Here is a 26,522-nt window from a genome sequence, read left to right on the forward strand (position 1 = left end):
GATTATTAATCAACAATTGGCTCTACCCTGCAGGCACTGACTATTTATTCACAACAGAAATTAAACTTAAATCAAACATTTTGGTTGATTTTAAAACATCTCGTACACTGCTGAACATTTGTAATTTCTCGCTTCACTTCTGAAAACGACATATTATACTAACTTTTAACGATATTTTCAACCTAGACAAATGCAGACAAGCACTGTAGTATACAGTAGGTGTTAATTATTAGCCAGCAACAATGGGAAATAAATATCTCCTCATTACTTTGATTTTTATTTTCATTTTTGGCAAGCAAACATATGTCTAGACATCTTTTGGAAGCAAATATTTTTATTATAACATCTCTAGAGGTGGAATTTTGGAACTGTTTAATATGTAATAAATGTGTTTCTTTTTGTGATATAATAACCCACACCACTATCTTGCATGGTTAAAATATAATCCAATATTATCCTCTTGCCGACCGCCCACAGTACATTTACTGTGGGCGGGTGGCACATACAGGCATACATTTTGCCTGTACAGACCCAGTAGGGCACCGCGGCTCCCTGTACCGGGCAATTTCGAGTGGCCCAGGGATCATGTGATCGCTATGCGATCACATGTACACAATGTCAAAATAGCTGTCAAAATAGCTGTTATGAATGAAATTCAATAATTGTGATTGGCCCACAGCTATCACGTGGTACCTGGAATAAGCCCAGCACCCTGTACAAGCTGTAGCCAATCACAGATCATTAGTAATGACATCTGTCATGAATATAACCCATTCATAACAATTCAAAACATTGCTGTTACAATGGCTGTCATTGTAACAGCAATCAGAGTCTAAAAAAATTCCTTTATATCTCCCCCCCCCCCACACTAATTACCATGGTGACACTGAACTACTCTGATGAAAGTATATAAATAAATAGTGAGAAAATAATTTAAAAAGTCAAAATATATTACAAATATTAAATAAAATAATTATTTAACCACTTGCTTACTGGACACTTAAACCCCCCTCCTATCCAGACCAATATTCCGCTTTCAGCACTGACGCACTTTGAATGACAATTGCGCGGTCATACAACACTGTACCCAAATTAAATTTTTATCATTTTTTTTCCACAAATAGAGCTTTCTTTTGGTGGTATTTGATCACTTCTGCAGTTTTTATTTTTTGTTAAAAAAATGTAAAAAGGCTGAATTTAAAAAAAAATAAAAAATTTATATTTTGTTATAAAAAATTTAAAACAGGTAATTTTTCTCCTTTGATGTACGCTGATGAGGCGGCACTGATAGGTGGCAGTGATGGGCACTGATCAGTTACACTGATAGGCAGCACTGCTGGGTGGCACTGATTGGCACTACTGGTGGGCATTAATAGGTGGCACTTGTGGACATTGATAGGTGGCACTTGTGGACATTGATAGGTGGCACTTGTGGACATTGATAGGTGGCACTTGTGGACATTGATAGGTGGCACTTGTGGACATTGATAGGTGGCACTTGTGGGCATTGTTAGGTGGCAATGGCAGGTGACACAGATGAGGTAGATGTGCCTCTTCCACTTTGGGACCGATGTCCCTTGCAGCTGAGCTGGTGATTGGCTTTTTTTTCTACTCAAGCTATCAGCGCGAGTAGAAAAAAAAACAAAAAACGATTACCGATCTTTTGTTTACATCATGTGATCAGCTGTCATTGGCTGACAGCTGATCACATGGTAAGGACCGGGACCGGCCCCTTACTCGGAATGGTGATCACCCGAGTCTCAGTGACTCGGTGATCACAGCGCGCTTGGCGTGCGCCCTGCTCAGCGCGCACCCTCCTGGGCGCGTACACAGGGGAGCCCATCATATGACGGCCTCCCGGAAATTCAGGTCCGCGCTGTGACCATCATTCGGCCATAGTGCGGATGTCAAGTGGTTAAACATGATAGACTTCTTAAACCTCTTAGATTGAGCTTTTACGCTCATCAAAACAAGCACCCTACAGCCAAATTTTTAGCTAATAGGATTACAATGCAAAGAGATAAAGCTCAAATTCCACATCTTTTCCATCCTTTTAAACAAACGCAAACTTTTAAATCCTCAAGCCATAGCGGATGCCTTTGTGGATTATTATTCCTATATAACCTGAAAGAGGATGCCTCTACACCTCAACCCTCTGAAACTTCCATCCAGTCCTTTTTGGCACGACTACACCTCCTAACTCTATCAACCACACAATTGGAGATGCTTAACTCTCCATTTACAGCCCTCAAAATTAAAAAGGTTATAGATTCTCTTTTCTCAGGTAAATCATCTGGACCAGACAAGTTCACTAAAAAATACTACAAATTTTTGAATAAACTCTTTCACCACATTTGGTAACTTTGTTCCAAGATGCAGTGTCTGATAAGTTGTTCCCCAAAGAGATGCTGAAAGCATTTGTGGTCACACTTCCTAAAACGGGTAAAGAGCCTAAAGTACCGGTAAACTTCTGACCTATATCCCTGTTAAATTTGGATGTGAATATTTATGCTAAGTTGCTGGCAAACCATTTGATTGAGATTATCCCTACTTTAGTAAAACCAGATCAGTTATGATTCACAAAAAACAGACAAACAGCAGATGCTACGAGACGTATCATCAATATCCTGCACCATGTGGAGACAACTCGAACGCCTTCTCTGCTTCTCTCTATAAATGCATAGAAGACATTTGATAGAGTCCACTGGCGACACATGTGAATGGTTCTGGAGAAATTTCGTTTTAAGGGATCAATTCTTTCTGCCAATCCTAGCACTCTATCTGGAACCATCTGCACAGGTCTACACCTCCAGCCTTCTATCCAAGACATTTGGGATCTCAAATGGTACAAGACAGGGTTATCTGCTTTTTCCGTTGATTTTTCGCTTAAAGGATAAGTTCACTTTTTATAAAAAAATTATAAATGCATTTTTTTTGCAGGTTAAAAAAATGTGCATTTATTATTTTTTGTTGCAGGGGTATGAAAAGCTGCAGATCACTGATACCATGCAGATCTCTTGCACACTGTCACTACCCATACATCCTATATGGATAATCCGATACTTCCTGACAGGAAGACTCAATTAACTACCACAGTGCTCCACAACGATATGGTAGTTCATTGAGAACTATAGTAGTTCATGGTATGGTATGGTATAGTAGTATGGTAGTTCAGTCAGACACATGGCTGTTTTCAAATAGTGGCAGCTAGTACATGGGACTTCTCCCTATACTGCTACCACAGGGAGGGAGGAGCAGCGGATGGCGGCTGCAGCACTGGGAACATGTAACATGTTCCCAAAGGTAAACTTATCCTTTAATGATACAGCTATTGGCAGAGGCCATCCATTCCAACCCTCTTATCTCTGGGTTCCTTGCCGCTCATCGGGCTCTACTCTGCAGGCACTATTTAGTCACAAAAGAAATTAAACTTAAATCAAACATTTTGGTTGATTTTAAAACATCTCGTACACTGCTGAACATTTGTAATTTCTTGCTTCACTTCTGAAAACGACATATTATACTAACTTTTAAAGATATTTTCAACCTAGACAAATGCAGACAAGCGCTGTAGTATACAGTAGGTGTTATTTATTAGCCAGCAACAATGGGAAATAAATGTTTCTTCATTACTTTGATTTTTATTTTCATTTTTGGCAAGCAAACATATGTCTAGACATCTTTTGGAAGCAAATATTTTTATTATAACATCTCTAGAGGTAGAATTTTGGAACTGTTTAATATTTAACAAATTTGTTTCTTTTTGTGGTATAATAACCCACACCACTATCTTGCATGGTTAAAATATAATCCAATATTATCCTCTTTCCGACTGCCCACAGTACATTTACTGTGGGCGGGTGGCACATACAGGCATACATTTTGCTTGTACAGACCCAGGAGGGCACCGCGACTCCCTGTACTGGGTCACTTCGAGTGGCCCAGGGATCACATGATCGCTATGCGATCACATGTACACAATGTCAAAATAGCTGTTATGAATGAATGTAATTGTGATTGGCCCACAGCTATCACGTTCCACCCCCCCCTAGAGTAATGTCGTGTTACCATGGTGACACTGAACTACTCTGATGAAAGTATATAAATAAATAGTGAGAAAATAAATTGAAAGAGGCAAAATATATTTAAAGTATTAAATAAACAATTTATTTTAAACATGATAGACTTCTTAAACCTCTTAGATTGAGCTTTTACGCTCATCAAAACAAGGCACCCTACAGCCAAATTTTTAGCTAATAGGATTACAATGCAAAGAGCTAAAGCTCAAATTCCACATCTTTTCCATCGTTTTAAACAAACGCAAACTTTTAAATCCTCAAGCCATAGCGGATGCCTTTGTGGATTATTATCCCTATATAACCTGAAAGAGGATACCTCTACACCTCAACCCTCAGAAACTTCCATCCAGTCCTTTTTTGCACAACTACACCTCCTAACTCTATCAAGCACACAATTGGAGATGCTTAACTCTCCATTTACAGCCCTCAACATTAAAAAGGTTATAGATTCTCTTTCCTCTGAATCATCTGGACTAGACGAGTTCACTAATAAATACTACACATTTTTAAACAAACTCTTTCACCACATTTGGTAACTTTGTTCCAAGATTCAGTGTCTGATAAGTTGTTCCCCAAAGAGATGCTGAAAGCATTTGTGGTCACACTTCCTAAAACGGGTAAAGAGCAGGGCCGGCCCTACCATGGGACCTGATGGAGCGGTGGCTCCAGGCGGCACTTTCAGCGGGGCGGCAAATTGCCAGCCCCTTCCGCCCGCTCCGCTGCGGATCCCACTGAGAGGAGCCCCTAGTTCTGCAGAGAAAGGTGTCCGCCCTGTACTGCGAAGGCGCAGCTCTTGCGTGGTACAGAATACAAAGGAGACGCCGAAAGTCTCAGAAAATCAGCTCTACACAGGGCCTGCGCAATGCGCTCCTGCTGTTCATGTTCAGAGACTTTCGGCGTCTCCTTTGTCCTCCCTACTGCGCAAGCGCTGCGCCTGCACAGTACAGGGCGGACACTATCCGATTGGGGACAGGAGCGTGCGGGGCTGAAAGAACCAGATATTCTCCTTTTACCCAGTAGTTGTATGGCATGGAATAAAGAAAAAGTGAGCATGTGTTGATAGGAAGAGAAGCATTTACAATATTCTGTTTATTTGCTCTGCATTTTATTTCAACCAATCCCACATTTTCCATTATATAATCTATAACACTACTAGTGATAAAAATGTCTGCTTTGTATTGCTGGGGAGAAAGTATCTTACATTGCTCAAGAGATCATTACTTGCTAACACCTGGAGTATAACAATATAGCCGAATAATGGACTGGGAGACTGTGGAAAAGTATGCTAATTATTTTCATGGGCGTGATTTTTTTTTGGTGGGGGGGCAGCATTTCATTCTTGGTACCAGGCAGCACAATGTCTTGGGCCGGCACTGGTAAAGAGCCTAAAGTACCGGTAAACTTCTTTTTTAATTAAATCCTTTTTTATTATTTTATATGAAAACAACATTGACACAATACAGACAAAACCACAAAAATAGAAATCACACCAAACCCCCCCCCCAGTAAAAATTTAAACCCCAAACCCCTTCCATTCAACAAGCCCGCCAACCCCCCCACCCCCACTCGGAGTGTATATGACACACAAAAAAAAAAGGAATAACAATATCCAGCATTACAAAGTACACAGTACACATTGGTTGACATGATACCTAAGTCATAGATTGAAGCCATCTAGACCAGATAGCATCATACTTATTCAGGGATTTCCTTAGGGAATATGTATGCTTTTCAAAAAGAATGATCCTATTGAGGTCTGCAATCCAATCGGACACAGTCGGTGGATGTGGAAAGGTCTACTTAAGAGCAATCTGTCTACGGGCAACAAAAAGTGAGCGCCTTACAGTATAGTGTTACCAGTAGGGAAGGTGTAGATAGAGGTGTCACAGTAACCCAATATACATATAAGCCGTTCAACTGGAATATTAATATCCAATACCCTATTTAAGATAACAATCACCTCCACCCAGTATCTTTGAAGTTTTGGACATCGCCATAAGATGTATTAATGTACCTGTGTTACCGCATCTAGCACAGGCTGGCTCAGATTTCAGTTCAATTGCACAGAGAAACTGCAGAGTTCTATAGACCCTATGGAGAATAAAAATCTGAGTCAGTCTGTGTATTGGAGAAAGAGACACCCTGCTCGGGGACCGGAGGACATCGTCCCAAATCTCCTCAGAGATGGGACCAATATCTTCCTCCCAGCCAACCCGAGAATGGATAGGCAAGTTCAATAGAAACCCATCTGACAGTACCCTATAAGTAACCGAGGTAAGACCCTTTGTTGACCCTGCCCGTACTATTTTATCCAAGACAGGGATAGAGGGGGAAAATATCTTAGCAGAAGAAAACTGGGCATGTAGAGCATGTCTTAATTGAAGGAATTGGTAAAACCAGTTGGATTCTACGGAGAACTCTCCCCTCAGATCTTCAAAGGATTTAAGTATACCATTCTGATATAGCTGAGCTAAAGTAGTTATTCCTAGTTTTGCCCATCTCTGAAAGCCTCTAAGAGCCGAAATTTGAGAAAGTTTATCATTTTCCCATATGGGAGTGTATCTAGTGGGATATGAGACACCCAACATTTTTTTAACTGTATACCATACTTTACAGATTAACATACAAGTAGGCATATGAGCAAGCGAGACACCCCCTCTTGCACTATCGAAGACAAAGAGTGGAGACCGACCCTTAAATGCAAAAGAAAATAATCGTCGAGCAGGAAAGGATATCTGTTCAGACTCCCATCCGGCAAAATGCTGTAATTGGGAGGCGAGAAAATATAGCCTAGGATTAGGAACTGCCAGGCCGCCGGCATTTGTGGGGTGCTGTAAAGTCTCCAGTTTGATACGAGGGGTTTTGTTCTGTCATATTAATCGCCTAAATATAGTGTTTATCTTAATAAACATCCGGATAGGTATCCAAATCGGGGCATTATGAAAAAAATAGAGAAGCTGAGGCATCCATATCATTTTTATTAAATTGATACGACCTATTAGCGATAAAGGGAGCTTAGTCCAGGTTTTACTCTGATTTTGAAATCTAATAAGTAATGGAAATATATTATCTACAATATATGACTGTGGGGTGTCCGACATAGTTATACCCAAGTATTTTATAGAATATACAACCTTAAAATGAGAAAGTATAGGTGGTAGTGGATATGGAAGAGGGTCTAAAGGCATCAACATGGATTTCTCCCAGTTTATACCTAGACCAGAAAACCTTTCAAACTCCTTAACGTGTTCCATTACTACCGGCAGGGATGAACAGACATTAGACATGAAAAGAGAAGATCATCCGCATACAGTGATATCTTTTCCTCCATGTCTCCCCTAATTAGACCAGTAATATCAGGAGAGGCCCGTATAAGACATCCTAAAGGCTCTATGGCCAGGGCAAAAAGCAGGGGAGACAACAGACACCCCTGCCTAGTGCCCTCCGGAAAAGTCTGAAACTAGGAGATTGAAAGCCATTCATCCTAACCGATGCCCGAGGAGCAGTGTACAATAACTGGACCCAATTACAGAAACCAGAGCCAAGCCCGAATTTATCAAGAATGGCCCACAAATATGGCCATTCGACAGAATCAAAGGCCTTGATTGCGTCTACTGCTAAAAAAGAGCATGATTTTAATGGCCCGGGGCCGGAACTTGCATATTTAAATATACACGTCTGATATTAAATGCAGTTGATTTGTTGGACATAAATCCTACCTGATCTGGATGAATAATACTGTTAATAACCTTATTTAGTCTAGTTGCAAGTATCTTCGCAAGAATTTTAACATCTGTAGATAATAGAGAAATTGGTCTATAAGATTCAGGATGTAGCAAATTTTTATCCTTTTTGGGTATGACTACTATTACTAATTGTCCCATAGAGTCTGGGAGCTGGCCCATATGAAAAGCCTCATTTAGTGTGCTAAGCAGAGCGGGAAGCAATTCTTTATTATATTTTTTATAGGTCTCAATAGGGAGGCCATCGGTCCCTGGGGCCTTGGCATTGGGAAAACTAGCCACTACATTTTCTACTTCCATTAAAGGGAGTGGGGCATTGAGAATTTCTCTCTCTTCTATTGAAATAGCCGGGAGATCAATACTGGCCATGTAACTAGATAGCTCTGCAAGGGTAAAATCTGCCCTAGAAGTATATAAATCTTGATATTAGGACTTAAAGATAGATATAATTGAACTAGTCTGGTTACAAACCTCCCCCTCTACATTCATTAAAGCTGAAACATGTGTAGGGTTAGATTGGGACCTTACTATCTGAGCCAATAATCTACCGTTCGCTTCTCCCTCAGCCCAGCTAAGTCTCTTCTGAAAAAAGAGTTTATTTCTGGCCCTAGATTCCAATAGTTTGCTCAGCCTATTTTGAGATTAAAGCCAATCCTGTTGGATATACAGAGAAGGATTTTGAATATATATGGCTTCCGCCGCAGAGGTGTAAGGCTTCGCCAGCTCGAGCTCTCAACGGGAAGCACTTTTGATAATGCTTATCCCATACAACTTGAATGGAAGTGGAGCCTGAGTTGAGGGACCAAAAATCCAAGATACGGTTAGGAATGACATCCTCCTTAGGAAATTATTCCAACCAAAAGGGATTCAGCCGCCAAGACATATTAGACGCCTGACGCCCTGATGTTAAAGTAACTAACAGAGGTTCCTCGAGGTTCGATACTCACATCCAACACATATGGTATAAAATCAGCCGAGCACAGAGCCAAATCTATTCTTGATAGTGTGTTATGTGTTTTAGAATAGCATGTATAAGCATTTTCTTCATGGTGTAGCTTCCACCACATATCATACAGTCCTACCTCCCTACATAGTCGTCCCAAGGGGGAGAGGCGCCCATTGGTCAATGACCTTGGAACTGGGCATCTGTCCCACCTCATATCGACAACACTATTGAAATCCCCAAGTACCAATAATGGCATCTGGGGAGAGACCCCTGCAAAGGAAATAAGCTGACAAATTATTTCTGAATTATATGGGGAAGGTATATATATAGCGGCAAGAATCAACTCAAGAACATCCAGCTTGCTTTGAAAAAAAATATATTTGCCATTATCATCTACCATAGCCCTACTGCAGGAGAATACCACACCAGCATAGACCAGGATTGTAACCCCCCCTTGAGTGAGAGGTATATAACAAGTGATAAGCCTCTCTAACCGTTCGGCACTTCAGAAACCTGGTCGTGCTGGATGTAGCATGTGTCTCCTGCAGACAGACAAGGGCAGGACGAAAAGAAGCAATATAGTCATATATAGATTGTCTTTTTAAAGCATTGTTCATACCCCTAACATTCCAAGAAAGTATTCTAATTGATTGATTTACTATAGGTACAATGGCATAAGAACATCACTAGTCAACCAACCTGTACTGTACACAAAAATATGATTTATAAATGCAAAACATGAAAATACTCCAAGATGAACCCCCACAAAAAAAACAAAAAACAAAAAGAAAATGATTCCTCACGGGAAAAAAAAGACTGATGTAGAAAAAAAAAACATTGCTGATTAGGCCTCCGAGAGCCCGACTTCTATGAAAAAAAAACAAGGGGGAAAAATTTTCTATCTATCTATCTATCTATCTATCTATCTATCTATCTATCTATCTATCTATCTATCTATCTATCTATCTATCTATCTATCTATCTATCTATCTATCTATCTATCTATCTATCAATGCTCTGTCATTTCATACTGTATACATATATAAATTTAGTAGAGGGGTGAACCTATCACCCCAAAGTCTGGGTTTTAACCTGACCATCAAGCCAGTCCTGTGCATCCTGTGGTGTTTGGAATATTTGTACATTGCCTTCATAGATTACTCGCAGACAGGCAGGGTATAGCATTGAATATTTAAGCCCTTGGACTAACAAACGTTTCTTTACCTCTTGAAAATTTGCCCTCCGTTTCTGAACCTCTGGTGAAAAGTCAGGAAAAAAACATAGTTTTGGCTCCATTATATTTAATATCATTTAGGACCCATGCCTGTCGCAGAATATTTTCTTTGTCTCTATAATTTAAAAGACGTATTAAAAAAGGTCGAGGTGTTTTTCCCATTTTCTGAAAACGGGTAGAGACCCGGTGGGCACGTTCTATTACGAGTAATGAAGAGAAATGTTGCCGAAGATTTCAATAAGCCATCGTTCAGCAAAGCTAACTGGGTCATTACCCTCTGCATTCTCTGGTATGCCCAACACTCGGACATTATTAGAGCGTAAACGATTCACAATGTCTTCAATTTTAGAGATAGTAGTATTTAACTTGCGGGTAGCTGCCTTCATGTCTGTTACCATCAGAGGAAAAGTATCCTCTATGCCACTCACCCTGTTTTCTAAGATCTTAGTGTGTTCTTGTACTTTTTGGAGGTCCCCACGTATAACTTCTTCCCGTATGGCCTGAACCTGGCCTGTGAGCACAGAGAGGGAGGAGGAGCAATGTTGTATCAAAAAAATAAACATCCCTTAATGTGGGTTCAAAAGCCTTTCCGACTGTACTCTCCCCTTCAGTTGATTTCTGACTAGGATCTGTTTGGGCGGTTTGAACAATTAAAGAGTTAGTATTCATACTCACATTGAGCATAGAAGAGGATGAACTCATGGAGGGACTTTCATTGTCGTCACAGAGATACGGCATAGGCTGGGGATCCATCTTGGTGGTTTGAGAGGAGGGCGCTTCTATGCGAGAGACCCCCCTGCAGTCCTCCAGTTGTCCATGGTGGTCGGGCATTAAGTTAGTGTCATCCTGGCGAGCGGCAATTCCTTTTGCAGTTTCTGCTCTTGTAGTCGCTCTATAAAGAGAAGCAGAGGTAGACACCACTCCAGAATTCGCTGGTCCTCTAGAATTTGACATAGCTTTAATAGAAGTAGTAATAGTTGTACGTTTACCCTCCTTAATTTTCAACATAATAAAAAAAAAAAACACACACACACAGAAATAGGAATAGGAGATATTGCACAAACAAGTAGTTACTCTCCAAAGAAAAAAAAAAAGGATTTAGAAATTTTAAACAATCTGTAGGTCTCAACTTCTCTGCGACTCTGCTTTGTGAACTTTGGTATCAGCTCAGTATGAAGCAGTATGAGACAGTACCCAGGTAGTTACTCTCCAAAAAAAAAATGTAAGGATTTTAAAAATTCTATAGGTCTCAACTTCTCTGCGACTTCTGTGACTCTGCTGCATAAACTTCTGCTTCGTGAACTTCGGTATCAGCTCAGTATCAAACAGTATCCAGGTAGTTACTCTCCAAAAAAAAAAAAAGAAGAATTTTAAACGGTCTATAGATCTCAGCTTCTCTGTGACTTCTCTGCGACTCTGCTTCAAAAACTTCAATATCAGCTCAGTATAAAACAGTACCCAGCAGTACCCAGCTCCCCCATACAATACCCGACCAACAACCGCAACTGTCCAAAGCGTGGAGGCGGGGGGTGGGGGGGGGGGCGATCAGTCAACCAGCCAGCTAGCTAGCCAGTCCAGCGGGATATTTGTTACAATGTCTATCTCTCAGCAAAAATCACACACCTCACGGCTGCAGATGGATTGAAGAGGGAGAAGCATCCGTCACAGTCATCCACGAGTCCTCTGGAGACCCTCCGGAAAGCGATAAGGCAGAAAGCCAACAGCCAGCAGCCCACTACTTGCAGCCACAACACAAGAAGCACTGGGACAGTGCAGGCACAGGGAGCCAGCATAGCACAAGCCGACCAGGACAAACCGCTCAGGTGTGCAGGTTCAGGTATACAGGTATGCAGTGGGGTGCGGTGCGGTGGGGATAGGGATGGACATGAACCCCACCTCGGTCACAGCTTTATCGCAACCCCCCTCACCTTTCTTATGTTTCTCCCATCAGTCCAGTCAGTGCAGTAGTCAAAGCGGCAAAAGAAGTGACTCAGAGAGCGGCTCAATCAGCCTTTCGAGTTCTTTCTTCAATATGGCTTCAAAATGGCTTCAATATGGCTTCAATATGGCTCAGACAGCATGCAGCACTCGGTATGCTCGTCTTATGGAGATATCACAGAGATAGAGCACGGCTTGAGACACGAAGACGGAGCATCAACAATGATCAGTCAGCCAGGCATCGGAGCTCAATCATCTCTGATTACTCACAGCTGCTCACATCCTACTCACATCCTGCTTTCTACACGGTTATGAGATTTCAGACCCATGTGAAAATCTATGCTAAGTTGCTGGCGAACCATTTGATTGAGGTTATCCCTACTTTAGTAAAACCAGATCAATTGTGATTCACAAAAAACAGACAAGCAGCAGATGCTACCAGACGTATCATCAATATCCTGCACCATGCGGAGACAACTCGAGTGCCTTCTCTGCTTCTCTCTATAAATGCAGAGAAGACATTGGATAGAGTCCACTGGTGACACATGTGAATGGTTCTGGAGAAATTTGGTTTTAAGGGATCAATTCTTTCTGCCAATCCTAGCACTCTATCTGGAACCATCTGCACAGGTCTACACCTTTGGCCTTCTAGCCCAGACATTTGGGATCTCAAATGGTACAAGACAGGGTTATCTGCTTTTTCCGTTGATTTTTCTCTTAAAGGATAAGTTCACTTTTTTAAAAAAAAATTATAAATGCACATTTTTTTTGCAGGTAAAAAAATGTGCATTTATTATTTTTTGTTGCAGGAGCATGGAAAGCAGCAGATCACTGATACCATGCAGGTATTTTGTACACTCTCAGTGTATCGGCTTACCCGTACACCCCATATGGATAATCCGATACTCCCTGACAGGAAGACTCAACTACCACAGTGCTTCACAAAGCTATGGTAGTTCATTGAGAACTATAGTAGTTCATGGTATTGTATAGTAGTATGGTAGTTCAGTCAGACACACGGCTGTTTTCAAATAGTGGCAGCTAGTACATGGAACTTCTCCGAATACTGCTGCCACAGGGAGGGAGGAGCAGCGGATGGCGGCTGCAGCCCTGGGAACATGTAACATGTTTCCAAAGGTAAACTTATCCTTTAATGATACAGTCATTGGCAGAGGCCATCCATTCCAACCCTCTTATATCTGGGTTCCTTGCCGCTCATCGGGTTCTAACCCATTTTAGTACCCTATCCTATAATAAGGTAATCTCTGATTTTGGACCTAGGAGTACACAAATATTTTCACCACAATTTGAACGAATCAACTGCCTTACTCCTGGGCCAAACACAGCACCCCGGATCTGGGCATACTTTTAACATCCTCCACAGCAACACTATTGGAAGCCAATTTTAAACCCCTTATTGAGAAAATCCATACGGAGCTCCAACACTTGTCCCCTTTTAAAATGATGATCCTTCCTAAAATAGTTTATGTCTTTCATACATTACCAATAATCCACAAGCCCAGAATTATACGTTCCCTGTCAGCGTTCCTCAAATGATACATCTGGCAATACAAAAGAGCGAGATGTTCTCATATACATCTCATCCGCCATAGGAAAGTCGGAGGTTTGGGCCTGGTGGATCTCCAGGAGTATTACCCTGCCACCCATTTAGCACAATAAAAATACTGGTTTAATCCTCAATCTGAGGTTTTATGGGTAGAAGTCAAGCAGTATCTAGTGGGGACTTCCAATCTACTCTTACTGCTCATAGCGGATGTCTGAAAACCAATAGACTTGAATCTACTACCTTTAAAAACACGTACCTCCGGGGGCGCATGTGCGGCTTCTAACATGGACAATGTCTTCTGAGCGAGCTCCGGGCTCCGTCTACCCTCCGGGACCCCTGAGACGCTACAAGAGCCACAAACAGCGCCGGGGGTAAGCCTAATTGATAGCTACACCCTTAAGGCACCCCATGGGCAAAATTTGCCAGCAGCAGCAGTACTATTAACTGCTATTCATGACGCGACAGGAGACGCACATGGACCGGTATATAACTAAGCCACAAGCCTCGGTCTCGAGTTCTTCCACGGACCCCTTCACAGCTATGGACCCGCTCCCGGGGACAGGAGATGCAGATACACATCCATCAGCTACCACCCAGATCCTGGCTCCCACCCCCTCCACTCCACAAGAGGTTCTCACCCCAGCTCTCCTGGATGCCAAGCTGGATGCTAAGCTGAGGCTTCTGCTACAGCAAATCACCCATACTGTCTCAGCAGAGGTGAGCAAACTGTCAGCAGAATTAAAGGGGGGAAATAAAACAAATTGGGGAACGTACTGATGTCCTTGAGTACAAACTGGATGAAATGGTTAATTATGTACAGGCTATTGAGGAGGAAAACCATAACCTTAGACATTCAGTGTCCCAGCTACAAGTACAACAAGAGGACTTGGAAAACAGGGAGAGAAGGCAGAACCTGCGCTTCCGAGGTATCCCTGAGACAGTGGGGGACCCCGCTCTGCGCTCTTATCTCCTGGGCCTTTTCAATTTCCTGGCCCCCATGGTAGTAGATGTGGACTGGTGTCTTGATAGGGCCCACCGTTCTCTGGGCCCAAAACCTCCGGCTGGAGCTAGACCCAGAGATGTTATAGTGAGGTTTCACTATATCGATTGCAAAGAGGCACTAACCCTGGCAACACGAAACAAATCCCAGCTTGTATACAAAGGGGCAAAATTACAGATCTTCAGTGACCTCTCACCTATCACTCTTGCTAAGCAGAGAAACTTACGCCCAATCACATCTTACTTGCAATGCCATCAGGTCCCTTATTACTGGGGACTCCCCTTTCGCCTCATCGTATCCAAAGATGGCGTCCAACACAGTCTCCGTGACCTTCAAGAGGGAGAAGCTTTCATAAAATGCCTTGGCCTTCCCCCCATAACTGAAGAAGATCTAATTCCTCCTCATGTTCAAGCTCGTCCATTTTCCACCACCCCGAGCCATGTCTGGACCCCTGTGAGAAGCATTTAGAAGAAACAGCTATCCACACCACAACATCCAAGGCCCTCCAAGCAACCTCCTTGATGCCCTCCCATGGAACTTTGGGGCGCATAAATTTATCTGACTCTTCCATAGTCTAAGAGAAACACAGTTCGGTGCTCTGGACTACAGGTTTGCAAGTTACCCCATGCTTCACTAGGGGTAATGCTTTCCCAACCCATGGGGTAGTATCAATGTTAATGTTTTGGTCATTACCATCAGGTTGACAGTTGTTCCTGTTTTTGACTTTTTTTTCCTCCCTTTCTTTTATATATATATATATATATATATATATATATATATATATATATATATATATATATATATATATCAGGATCTCTCTTACCTGACTTTTTGTAGCTACTGCCAAGTTCATAAGGTAGACGGATCCCCACCCTCTCTCCTTGGAATCCCCTTATGGAGGTCCTCATGTGTCCCTACCTGGCCTCTAATGTTTTTCGGGGCCTCCTGAGACATGGATATGTCTCAGGCACTAAAACACAGGTTTCCTTTTTTTCTGGCGTTACTATGTGTTCATAACTTTGTTTTTTTCTTTTTTTCTCATGTCCATGCTCAGATGCCAGCTCTGTAGGTCAAGGTTGCAAATTTTTCTTATTTTTTTTCTTTATGTTGTTTTTATCTCCACATGGTATATTAATTAAGGCTCAGGTACCGAGGGGTTAATCTGTCCATATGGGACACCACCCAACCTCATATTCTTTCCCATGCATTCTATGTATTGTGTGTTCTTATGTTTTTTGTACTAACATGAGTATATATGATGGTACTACACATATGGCATTAAGGATCATGTCATACAATGTAAAGGGCCTGGGCTCCATTCGGAAACATTGGATGGCACTGAAGGAGTTTAGATCCTCGTCGCAGATGTGATAATGATTTAAGAGACACATTTCCAAGCAGGTGGCTCGCTTAAGTTTGCCTCAAAATCCTTCCCCATCTCCTACCTTGCCTCTGATTCCATGGGCAAGGTGGGAGTAGCAATCCTGATAAAAAAATTGTGTCCTATTAAGGTTAAAAGGTACCCACGCAGACCCCTATGGGAGGTTTCTAATCCTGGATTGTGACTATATGAACTCCTCCTTCACCCTAGTCAATCTATACACCCCCCAATACTGGCCAGATTGATTTCCGCAACCAACTTTTTGATTCCCCTCAATACTACTCTAAACCCTTCATGATGGTTGGAGGGGACTTCAATCTGGTCATGTCCTCCACTAGAGACAGGCAAACACCGTTTAACAATACCCCCTCGAAAAAAAAATCACATCTCAAGCAAACTTATTCCGTAAATGTATTAGATGTCAACAACTTTTTGACTCATGGAGGGTCAAACACCCCTCCGCTAAACAATTCACATTCTATTCTATGGCCCAAAAAAAAGTGCTCTCGCCTTGACCATTTTTTTATTTCCGCTCCACTCATCCCCTATGTTACTGAATCTGACACATCCCCCATTACATGGTCCGACCATGCTCCCATCATGCTAGACCTTATGCTCTCTCAAACTCATACTAGGTTATGTCACTGGCGACTCAATGATCACCTTCTACAAGCTGAGGTCTAAACTGGCTAAACTAAACTGGCAACAGGCCTAAAAGAATTCTTCCAGCTTAATCTGTATCTGACTTTTCTATGCTGTGGGAGGCCCACAAGGCTGTGTTTCGTGGAGAGTTCTCGTCTGAAAAAGGACAGAAAAACTTTTGCAGTCCCTCTCGGCTGATCTGGTGACAGCAGAGAAACGGCTGTTGTGTAGTCCCACAGTGTTGAAGCTACGTAAGGTTACCTCCCTTACAGAACAAATCAAACTAGTACAACTCGGGAGAGCAGCCAGATCACTACTCTGGACAAAACAAACATTTTATAAGTATTCTAATAAGCCCCATACAATATTAGTAAATAAACTGCGCCCACGTACATTTAACTCATTCCCTGACTTTCTCTTTCAAGCTGACGGAACAAAAACCCACTGACCCCAAGAGATGTCCAGAACTTTTGGTAAATTTTACCACAAACTGTACAACTGATTAATTTCTGACAATAATATCAATTTCACCCAGGGAAAATTTGAGGAATTCTTCTCCAATATAAAGCTTCCGAAATTGTCCTCATCGGACCTAGCTTTTTTAAACTCGGCCATAACTGCAGAGGAACTCCTAACTATTATTAAAGATCTTCCGTTACATAAATCACCTGGTCCTGACGGAATACCCTATTTCTATTATAAAACTTCATAGACATACTATCTCCCCACATGCTGACTCTCTGATTCTCTACTCAAGGGGCAATCCCCAATTCTCCCATTCATACATTTCTGTTATCCCAAAACCTGGTAATTCTGTCAATTCAAGATAACTACAGGCCCATAGCCCTTTTAAATTCAGATTACAAAAAATTTACAAAAATCCTTTCGTCCAGATTGTCCAGACTTATCCCTAAATTGATCAACAGAGACCAAGTGGGTTTTGACCCCTGCAGACATGCTAGAGATGACACTCACCGCACTTTAGACCTGATTGACCTCCTTGACAGATCCTCGCATCAAGCTCTCGTTTTAAGTCTGGACAAGCAAAAAGCATTTGACAGGCTGAGTTGGCCTTATATGTTCTCTACCCTGCGTGCTTATGGTTTTGAGGGACCTTTCCTAAAGGCTTTGGAGGCTTTATATTCTAAGGTCACAGCCCAGGTACAGATGTCCTCTTTCTTGTCGCCTGGCTTCCCCATGACCAATGGAACTCGGCAGGGTTGTCCTTTATCACCACTACTTTTTATTTTGTGTTTGGAACCCCTGGCCGAGTCCATCCATATACACCCGGACCTTCGTGGGGTGGTGATGCGACAGGGGGAGTATAAACTATCACTCTTCGCAGATGATATATTGCTGACTATCACTAGCCCGCTGTTATCACTCCCTTCACTACACAATTTACTCTCCACCTTTGGCGCCATCTCGGGCTATACCTCCAAAACTGAAGCTCTTCCGATACATATTCTATGCTCTTTGTTATCTCAGCTCAAAGATGCCTATCCTTACAAGTGGTGCACTAATTCCCTTAAGTACTTGGGTGTCCTTCTTACCCCCTCCTACTCCCCCCTTTACTCTGCGAATTACCCCTCCCCCTGTTCCTAGACCTTAACAAATCCCTACAAAGCTGGACGAAACTTCCCCTATCCCTTCTAGGCAGGATTAACGTTCTAAAAATGTCCATTTTACCTAGGCTATGATACCATTTTGAAACATTATCTGTAGCTATTCCCACCCCCCAGCTTAAAACAATTCAGAGGAATTTCCTAAAATTCATATGGAATGACAGGGCCCACCGCATAGCGAGTTCGGTGTTTTTTGTCAAAAGATCTAGGGGGGATACTATGCTTCACACCTAGGGGTCATTGTGTCCTGGTCCTCCTTACAGGCACCTAATCACTGGTCCCTTATTGAGAAAGGTGTGCTATATCCGGTTCATCCATGCTCCTTAGTGTGGACTCCCTCTCCTTCCATAGATCCGATTTAAAAACGTCAGTGTACTGCTCCAATGAGCTTCACCCTAGCGTAAGTGCCTCAAAACCTTCTCTCTTATCTCACCATGTCCTCCTCTCATGAATGTCCTCTTCAACCCATCTATAGAAGACAGCCTGTCCCTGGGTAGGGTCCTCCCATGGATAAACACTTCTCTGTTTCAATTACGGAATTTAGTTCATCCTATATCACGCAGATTACACACCTTTGACACTATGTGAGAAATTTGAAATCCCAGCCCACCTTTTTCATTTCTATTTACAGGTCAGACACCTCTTTCATTCCCACTTCTCATCTCTAACCTGAGATAAACCCACCCCCTTTGAGTATTTGTGCGCCCAGGGGCCACAACAACTTAATTTAATATCTATACATCATATCCTCCATGAGTCAACCCCTCTCACTGAGACTACCCATCTATATATGAGGAAATTGACTCAGTTGATAGGCAGACCCATCTCCTCACAGTTGTGGGATAGGATATGGTCTTCCACTTTTAAGTCCTCTAAATGTGTACTCCAGAGGGAAAGGTCCATTAAGATCCTCATGTTTTGGTATAAAACTCCTGAAGTTATTCACAAATATGACCCCTCAGTCCCAACACATTGCTGGCATTGTGGGACTGATATTGGCTCTTTATTTCACATTTTCTGGCAATGTTCTATGATTCAGCCCTTTTGGCATGAAGTAATGCGATTAATACAAAAGGTGGTGGATGTGTCCCTTCCGCTTGACCCCCTGCATTACCTTTTAGGCCTCCCTTTTTCTGGTATTACCAAAAAAACACAATAGGCTGATTTCATACATCCTTCTAGCTGCCAAAAGTCTCATTCCATTATGTTGGCTGTCAAACACACCCCCTCCGTGGTCTAGATTCTTACAGCTGATAGCCGAGATTCGGAGGATGGAACACTTGACGGCTTCTGTGCATGATAGCGTTCTTCAATTTAATAAAATAAATATAAAAATATTCAAAATAAATATGGTACACCCTTGCCAACCAGTATGTCATAAAATGCTACCCTGTGTTTTATATACAGACCGGTACCCCCCCCCCTTCTTTTTTAGAAGCACCCTACTCATACTTATATACCATAAATTTGCTTTTGTCTTTATATATCACTTCTGTTCTGTTAATTGTTACTACCTATGAGTGGCTCTTACTTTCTGATACGACATACCACCCCTGTGCTCTGTATACATGGACACTTTTATTTGTACCTTCATATCTCATGTTATGATTTAGATACCCAAGCAATCTGTAACACTGTTCTTTTCTTTCTCTAATAAAAATTAAAATTTGAAAAAAAAACAACACATGTACCTCCTTGTTGGCTTGAAGAACACTAATTCGGAATACGTCACTAGCCACCCAAAGGCTCAATATACGCATCCCTATAGACACATTAGAACTTCTCTTCCCTTATTTGAAACTTAGGAACTGGGTAGACCTTGGAGTGAGGTGGGTAGATGACCTTTTCAATGTCACATTGTTAAAAGAAAGGTCTGTTCTAAGAAAGAAATATGGGTTTTCCAAAGCTAATTTTCATATAGCAAAATATTTGTGTAAGCACCCTCTTCCTATGGTTTCCACTGATTTATCAACTTGGACATTCTTTTCCTCTGCTTCTACAAAAAATAGAGGAATCTCCCTGTTTTACAGCCTACTCCAACAGAAGATGGTGTTTGTGAAAACCAACCCACTACTTAAAGCATAAGTTCACCTTTGTTCACCTTTTTTTTTCTAAATTCCAGCTCCTCTAGTACCAATAAAGCATTAATGCACTTATTTTGCAAAAATAAAACCGCTTTCCATTTATTCTACACACACTTACCTAACTCTCTTCATAGCTGTTTAAAAACACTGCTCGATTACTTCTGCCTTACTTCCTGGTCAGACTTTAGGTCATGACACAGGAAGGAGATGACTAGCTGATCTCATTAGTACACACCCTGAATCATCTACCTTCAGCTTCAACTTCTTCCTGTGTCATAACCTAAAGTCTGATCAAGCAAAGCTTTTATACAGCTGTGAAGACATTCAGAGGTTATCACAGCATACAGGTGACCTGTAAGCGGGAGTTCTGGGTCCCAATCATTAGGCTCCCATTCAGACCCCAGTCTCTGTGCTGGGAGCGTGCTGTGCAGCGCGCTCCCAGCACAAAGACAGATATGCATATATGCCCAGTCTAGTGAGGCCGCATATTTGCGTACTGCCTGTGTGAAGGGGTCAACATTTAGAATGTATTATATTTGTCATAGATTATTGCTTTTATATGTAGTTTATTTTCTAAAAGTTACATGTGTGCTAATATGGAACAATATTTCCCACCAGGAAAAGAATTCAGGAAGGAAGAGACAACACAAACCCTACCGGATCTAGGTCAGTATATGACTGGCTGAAGAATGTAACAATATTTGAACACAAATAGCAGAATAGGAAATGTTCTGAATGATTATTTACAATTGTAATTGATTGTATTATAGGTTCATTATTGTCTGGCTTAATTTATTTTCTAATGAAGTTTAATAGTAGTTTAATATTTCAAGAAGATTTCTCAATATTTTTTTAACATTTTCTCATTTTCATTTTAGGAACTACATTTTACAGTATATGAACATTTGAGATTTATTACATTTGTATTAGCTTTTTTTGTAGATTGCTACTTGTAAATGTAGTTTTTTTTCTGAAAGTTACATGTGTGCTAATATGTAACAAAATGTTTTCTAGGAAAAGAATTCAGGAAAGAAGAGACAACACAAACACTGTCGGATCTAGGTCAGTATATGACTATATACTATATGGCTGAGGAGTGTAATGATAAGTGAGCACAAATAGTAGAATAAGAGATGTGTTAAACGATTATTTAATACTTTATTGGATTGTATCATAGATTAATAATTTTTTGACCTAATTCCTTTGCTATGAGTTCATTTTGTTCTAAGGCCTCATTCACACAAGGCGGATCCGCTCAGCAGAGTCCGCCAGCTCAGCAGGAGATCTCTCAGTTGATCTCCGCTGAGCCGGTGGCTGACAGGTCCGTCTCTGCTCACTGAGCAGGGAGGGGCCTGTCAGAGTGCCGCTGATCCCTATGGAGGGATTGGACGAAAAACGGACAGCATGTCTGTTTTCATCAGATCTCATTCGATCCGCCAGGACGGATGCGAACGTATCGCCATAAATGAACACTCACATCATTTTTAAAACTTTGATTTATTTCCCAGGGGACCCAGTGTTTACAGCACTGATAGGTGTCCTGATTGCAGTGTAAAAGCTCCTCTTTTTTATGTACAGCCGACTGTAGCTCCACCCCAGCCTGAAGCCCGATTTATAACCATTCCTGTGTGAGAGGGAACAGCCAGCACTGAGCTTCCACCCTCTGTCTAACTTGAATTTTCATTTACGATTATAAATCAACAATTGGCTGGCACTGACTATTTATTCACAACAGAAATTAAACTTAAATCAAACATTTGGGTTGATTTTAAAACATCTCGTACACTGCTGAACATTTGTAATTTCTCGCTTCACTTCTGAAAACGACATATTATACTAATTTTTTAACGATATTTTCAACCTAGACAAATGCAGACAAGCGCTGTAGTACACAGTAGTTGTTATTTATTAGCCAGCAACAGTGGGAAATAAATGTTTCTTCATTACTTTTTTTTATTTATTTGTTTTCATTTTTGGCAAGCAAACATGTCTAGACATCTTTGGAAGCAAATATTTTTATTATAACATCTCTAGAAGTAGAATTTTTGGAACTGTTTAATATGTAACAAATGTGTTCCTTTTGTTGTATAATAACCCACACCACTATCTTGCATGGTTAAAATATAATCCGATATTATCCTCTTGCCGATCGCCCACAGTACATTTACTGTGGGCGGATTGTGGGCGGATGGCACATACAGGCATACATTTTCCCTGCACAGACCCAGGAAGGCACCGTGGCTCACTGTACCGGGCTGTTTCGAGTGGCCCAGGGATCATGTGATCGCTATGCAATCACATGTACACAATGTAAAAATAGCTGTTATGAATGAATGTAATTGTGATTGACCCACAGCTATCACATGGTACCTGGAAAAACCCAGCACCCTGTACAATGTGATTAGCTGTAGCCAATCACAGAACATTAGTAATGACATCTGTCATGAATGTAACCCATTCATAACAGTTCAAAACATTGCTGTTACAATGGCTGTCATTGTAACAGCAATCAAAGTGTAAAAAAATCCCTGATTACCCCCCCCCCCCCCCCCCGAGTAATGCCCTGTTACCATGGTGACACCTAACTACTCTGATGAAAGTATATAAATAAATAGTGAGAAAATAATTTAAAAAGTCAAAATATATTTAAAATATTAAATAAACAAATTATTTTAAACATGATAGACTTCTTAAATCTCTTAGATTGAGCTTTTACGCTCATCAAAACAAGGCACCCTACAGCCAAATTTTTAGCTAATAGGATTTCAATGCAAAGAGCTAAAGCTCAAATTCCACATCTTTTCCATCGTTTTAATCAAACGCAAACTTTTAAATCCTCAAGCCATAGCGGATGCCTTTGTGGATTATTATCCCTATATAACCTGAAAGAGGATGCCTCTACACCTCAAACCTCAGAAACTTCAATCCAGTCCTTTTTTGGCACGACTACACCTCCTAATCTATCAACCACACAATTGGAGATGCTTAACTCTCCATTTACAGCCCTCAAAATTAAAAAGGTTATAGATTACCTTTCCTCTGGTAAATCATCTGGATCAGACAAGTTCACTAATACTACACATTTTTAACCAACTCTTTCACCACATTTGGTAACTTTGTTCCAAGATGCAGTGTCTGATAAGTTGTTTCCCAAAGAGATGCTGAAAGTATTTGTGGTCACACTTCCTAAAATGGATATAGAGCCTAAAGTACCGGTAAACTTCTGACCTATATCCCTGTTAAATTTGAATGTGAAAATCTATACTAAGTTGCTGGCGAATCATTTGATTGAGGTTATCCCTACTTTAGTAAAACCAGATCAATTGTGATTCACAAAAAACAGACAAGCAGCAGATGCTACGAAACGTATCATCAATATCCTGCACCATGTCCACTGGCGACACATGTGATTCTGGAAAAAATTTGGTTTTAAGGGATCAATTATTTCTGCCAATCCTAGCACTCTATCTGGAACCATCTGCACAGGTCTACACCTCCAGCCTTCTATCCAAGACATTTGGGATCTCAAATGGTACAAGACAGGGTTATCTGCTTTTTCCGTTGATTTTTTGCTTAAAGGATAAGTTCACTTTTTTAAAAAAAATTATAAATGCACATTTTTTTTCAGGTAAAAAAATGTGCATTTATTATTTTTTGCTGCAGGAGCATGGAAAGCAGCAGATCAATGATACCATGCAGATCTCTTGCACACTGTCACTACCCGTACATCCCATATGGGTAATCCGATACTCCCTGACAGGAAGACTCAATTAACTACCACAGTGCTCCACAACGCCATGGTAGTTCATTGAGAACTATAGTAGTTCAGGGTATGGTATAGTAGTATGGTAGTTCAGTCAGACACACGGCTGTTTTCAAATAGTGGCAGCTAGTACATGGAACTTCTCCCTATACTGCTGCCACAGGGAGGGAGGAGCAGCGGATGGTGGCTGCAGCACTGGGTACATGTAACATGTTCCCAAAGGTAAACTTATCCTTTAATGATACAGCCATTGGCAGAGGCCATCCATTCCAACCCTCTTATCTCTGGGTTCCTTGCAGCTCATCGGGTTCTTTTTTTTTTTTTTTTTCTTTTTTTTTTCAAGCCACTTCAGCAAACTCTTTTGCGAGACTTAATTCAACTCTGCAGTTCATTTTTGGCCCTTCTTGTTGTCACATCATGGTAGCTTATATCTATTGCGCTTATAAAATTTATATGACACTTCTTACAAAAGAAGTACATACAACATTAATACAAAATCTTAAACCTGATCACCCACATCCCCCCCTCCCTCAGCCCCTCCCTACCTCTGCATTCAAACACTTATTCTTAATTATAATATTTCATTTCTTCCATTCGCCGTTATAGATCTTTACTTTCAATTCCTCCGCATAGCTCCATGATTTTTTAAACTCTTTCCAACATTCCCCCTTATCTTTAATCCCCTAGTTTTTTTCGTCTATGCTGAATCTCAGACATTCCATGTTATATGTTTCTTCTACCGAGTCGATCCACTCCCATATTAATGGGCTTTCCTCTTCTTGCCATTTCTTGGGGATAAGTCTTTTTGCTGCATTTCAAAGGTGTGGTATCAATGATTCTTTGTATTGTTTTACCTCTCCTTCCACTCCATGCAGCAGTACTACCCACGGGTCTTCCACTATTTCTTTTTTAGTGATTTCTTTTATAAAATGTAAAATCTTTTTCCAATATTTTTTAATTTTGGGGCAGTCCCACCACAAGTGGGCCATTGTTCCTACCTCCTTACATCCTCGCCAACATTCCGCCGATTTGTCCCTTTGATATTTGCTGATTTTATCTGGGGTTGCATACCATCTGGTTAGACGTTTATAGTTCATTTCAGCAGTTTTAATGTCTACTGACGAACTATGGGTTAGTTTCAATATTTTTCCTTTAGTGATTTTATCCCTTTGTGACCCCAAATCCCTTTCCCATTTCTAATATATGGCAGGATCTCCACTTCGTCCACCGTCAACAATAGTTTATATAGCCTTGAGATAATATTTTTTGTGTTATCTACTGTGCAAAGCCGTTCCAGTAATTGGGTGAGGTAAATTCTTGACAAAGTGGTTCAACTGGAGATACCGCCACTCATCAATCACCCATGAGTCCTTATTGTGCTTTAGTTCTTGAAATGATAAAATTTTACCTTTTTTAATTATATCTCTTAATTGTCGTGTCTTTTTTATCCAATTTCCGCCTATTATCTTTTTCCCTGGTGCAAAGTAATCATTTTCTTTCAGTGCAATTAAAGGTGAGTTTTATTTCCCATTGAGTTGTTTGTACGTCACATCCCAAATTTTTAAAACGTTCCGTGTCAGTGCGTGAGTGTTTTCATCAAGTGTTCTATAGTGTGGCGGGTTCCATATTATGTTTCCCAATTGTGCCTTACTAAGTGTTTGTGCCTAAACAGTGTACAATACTACTGCTTTATAATAATTTTGAATGTCAGGGACAGCCAGCCCTCTTTTTTTTTCCTGCTTTAAAGGGGTTGTAAAGGTAAGTTTTTTTGTTTTTTTTAAATAACAAACATGTTATACTTACCTTTACTGTGCAGCTCGTTCTACACAGAGTGGCCCCGAACCTGGTCTTCTGGGGTCCCTCGGTGGCTGTTTCAGCTCCTCCCCGCAAGCATTCACCACCTTAATGCGAGCTCCCTCGCATGGTGGTGAGTACTTGCGGGCGCGCTCCCGTGATACAGCCGGCGGCTATAGCCGCTCGCTGTATCACTCGGCCCCGCCCCCCGGCGCGCCGCGTCATCGGATGTGATTGACAGCAGCGCGAGCCAATGGCTGCGCTGCTTTCAATCCATCCACTGCAGCCAATCAGCGACCAGGCTGAGCTGCAATGGAGATGATGAGAACGAGCAGCGAAGATTTGAGGCGTCAGGTAAGTAAAACGGGGGGGCTGGGGGCGGCGGTATTGTCAAAAGTTTTTTCACCTTAATGCATAGAATGCATTAAGGTGAAAACATTTTTACCTTTACAACCCCTTTAATGTTAAGAAGGAGACTCTCGGTTTTTTATTTTTCCATATTGAATTCATTATTATCGATTTTAACTTTCTGACGTATGGTTGAGGTAATGCCACTGGCAATATCTGGAACTAATATGTGATCTTTGGGAGGAGAACCATCTTTATGGAGTTAATACATCCTATCCATGATAGTGGCCTACTTATTAGTCTTTTACTTTCTGTCCTGACTTCATCAAGCAGGGGTATATAATTTATTTTGTATATCTTCTTGATTGTGTTCACTAT

General features: G+C 41.2%; 1 protein-coding gene across 47 annotated transcripts in view; it reads left to right on the forward strand.

Moving 5' to 3' along the window:
- Positions 1–26,522, forward strand: part of LOC141148329 (interferon-induced very large GTPase 1-like) — a 420,233-nt gene that overhangs the window by 228,137 nt on the left and 165,574 nt on the right. For 26 of the 47 annotated variants that reach the window (XM_073635660.1, XM_073635670.1, XM_073635662.1 and 23 more), the window contains 2 exons: positions 20,858–20,905; positions 21,254–21,301. The exons of 5 other annotated variants lie outside the window; for them this stretch is intronic. In XM_073635660.1, coding sequence (XP_073491761.1) covers positions 20,858–20,905; positions 21,254–21,301 — 96 coding nt within the window. The remainder of the gene's footprint in view (positions 1–20,857; positions 20,906–21,253; positions 21,302–26,522) is intronic. 16 more of the 47 variants (XM_073635661.1, XM_073635675.1, XM_073635684.1 and 13 more) reach the window with 2 other exon arrangements.

This window comes from Aquarana catesbeiana, linkage group LG06 (genome assembly GCF_042186555.1).
Source record: "Aquarana catesbeiana isolate 2022-GZ linkage group LG06, ASM4218655v1, whole genome shotgun sequence".
Classification (NCBI taxonomy): domain Eukaryota; kingdom Metazoa; phylum Chordata; class Amphibia; order Anura; family Ranidae; genus Aquarana; species Aquarana catesbeiana.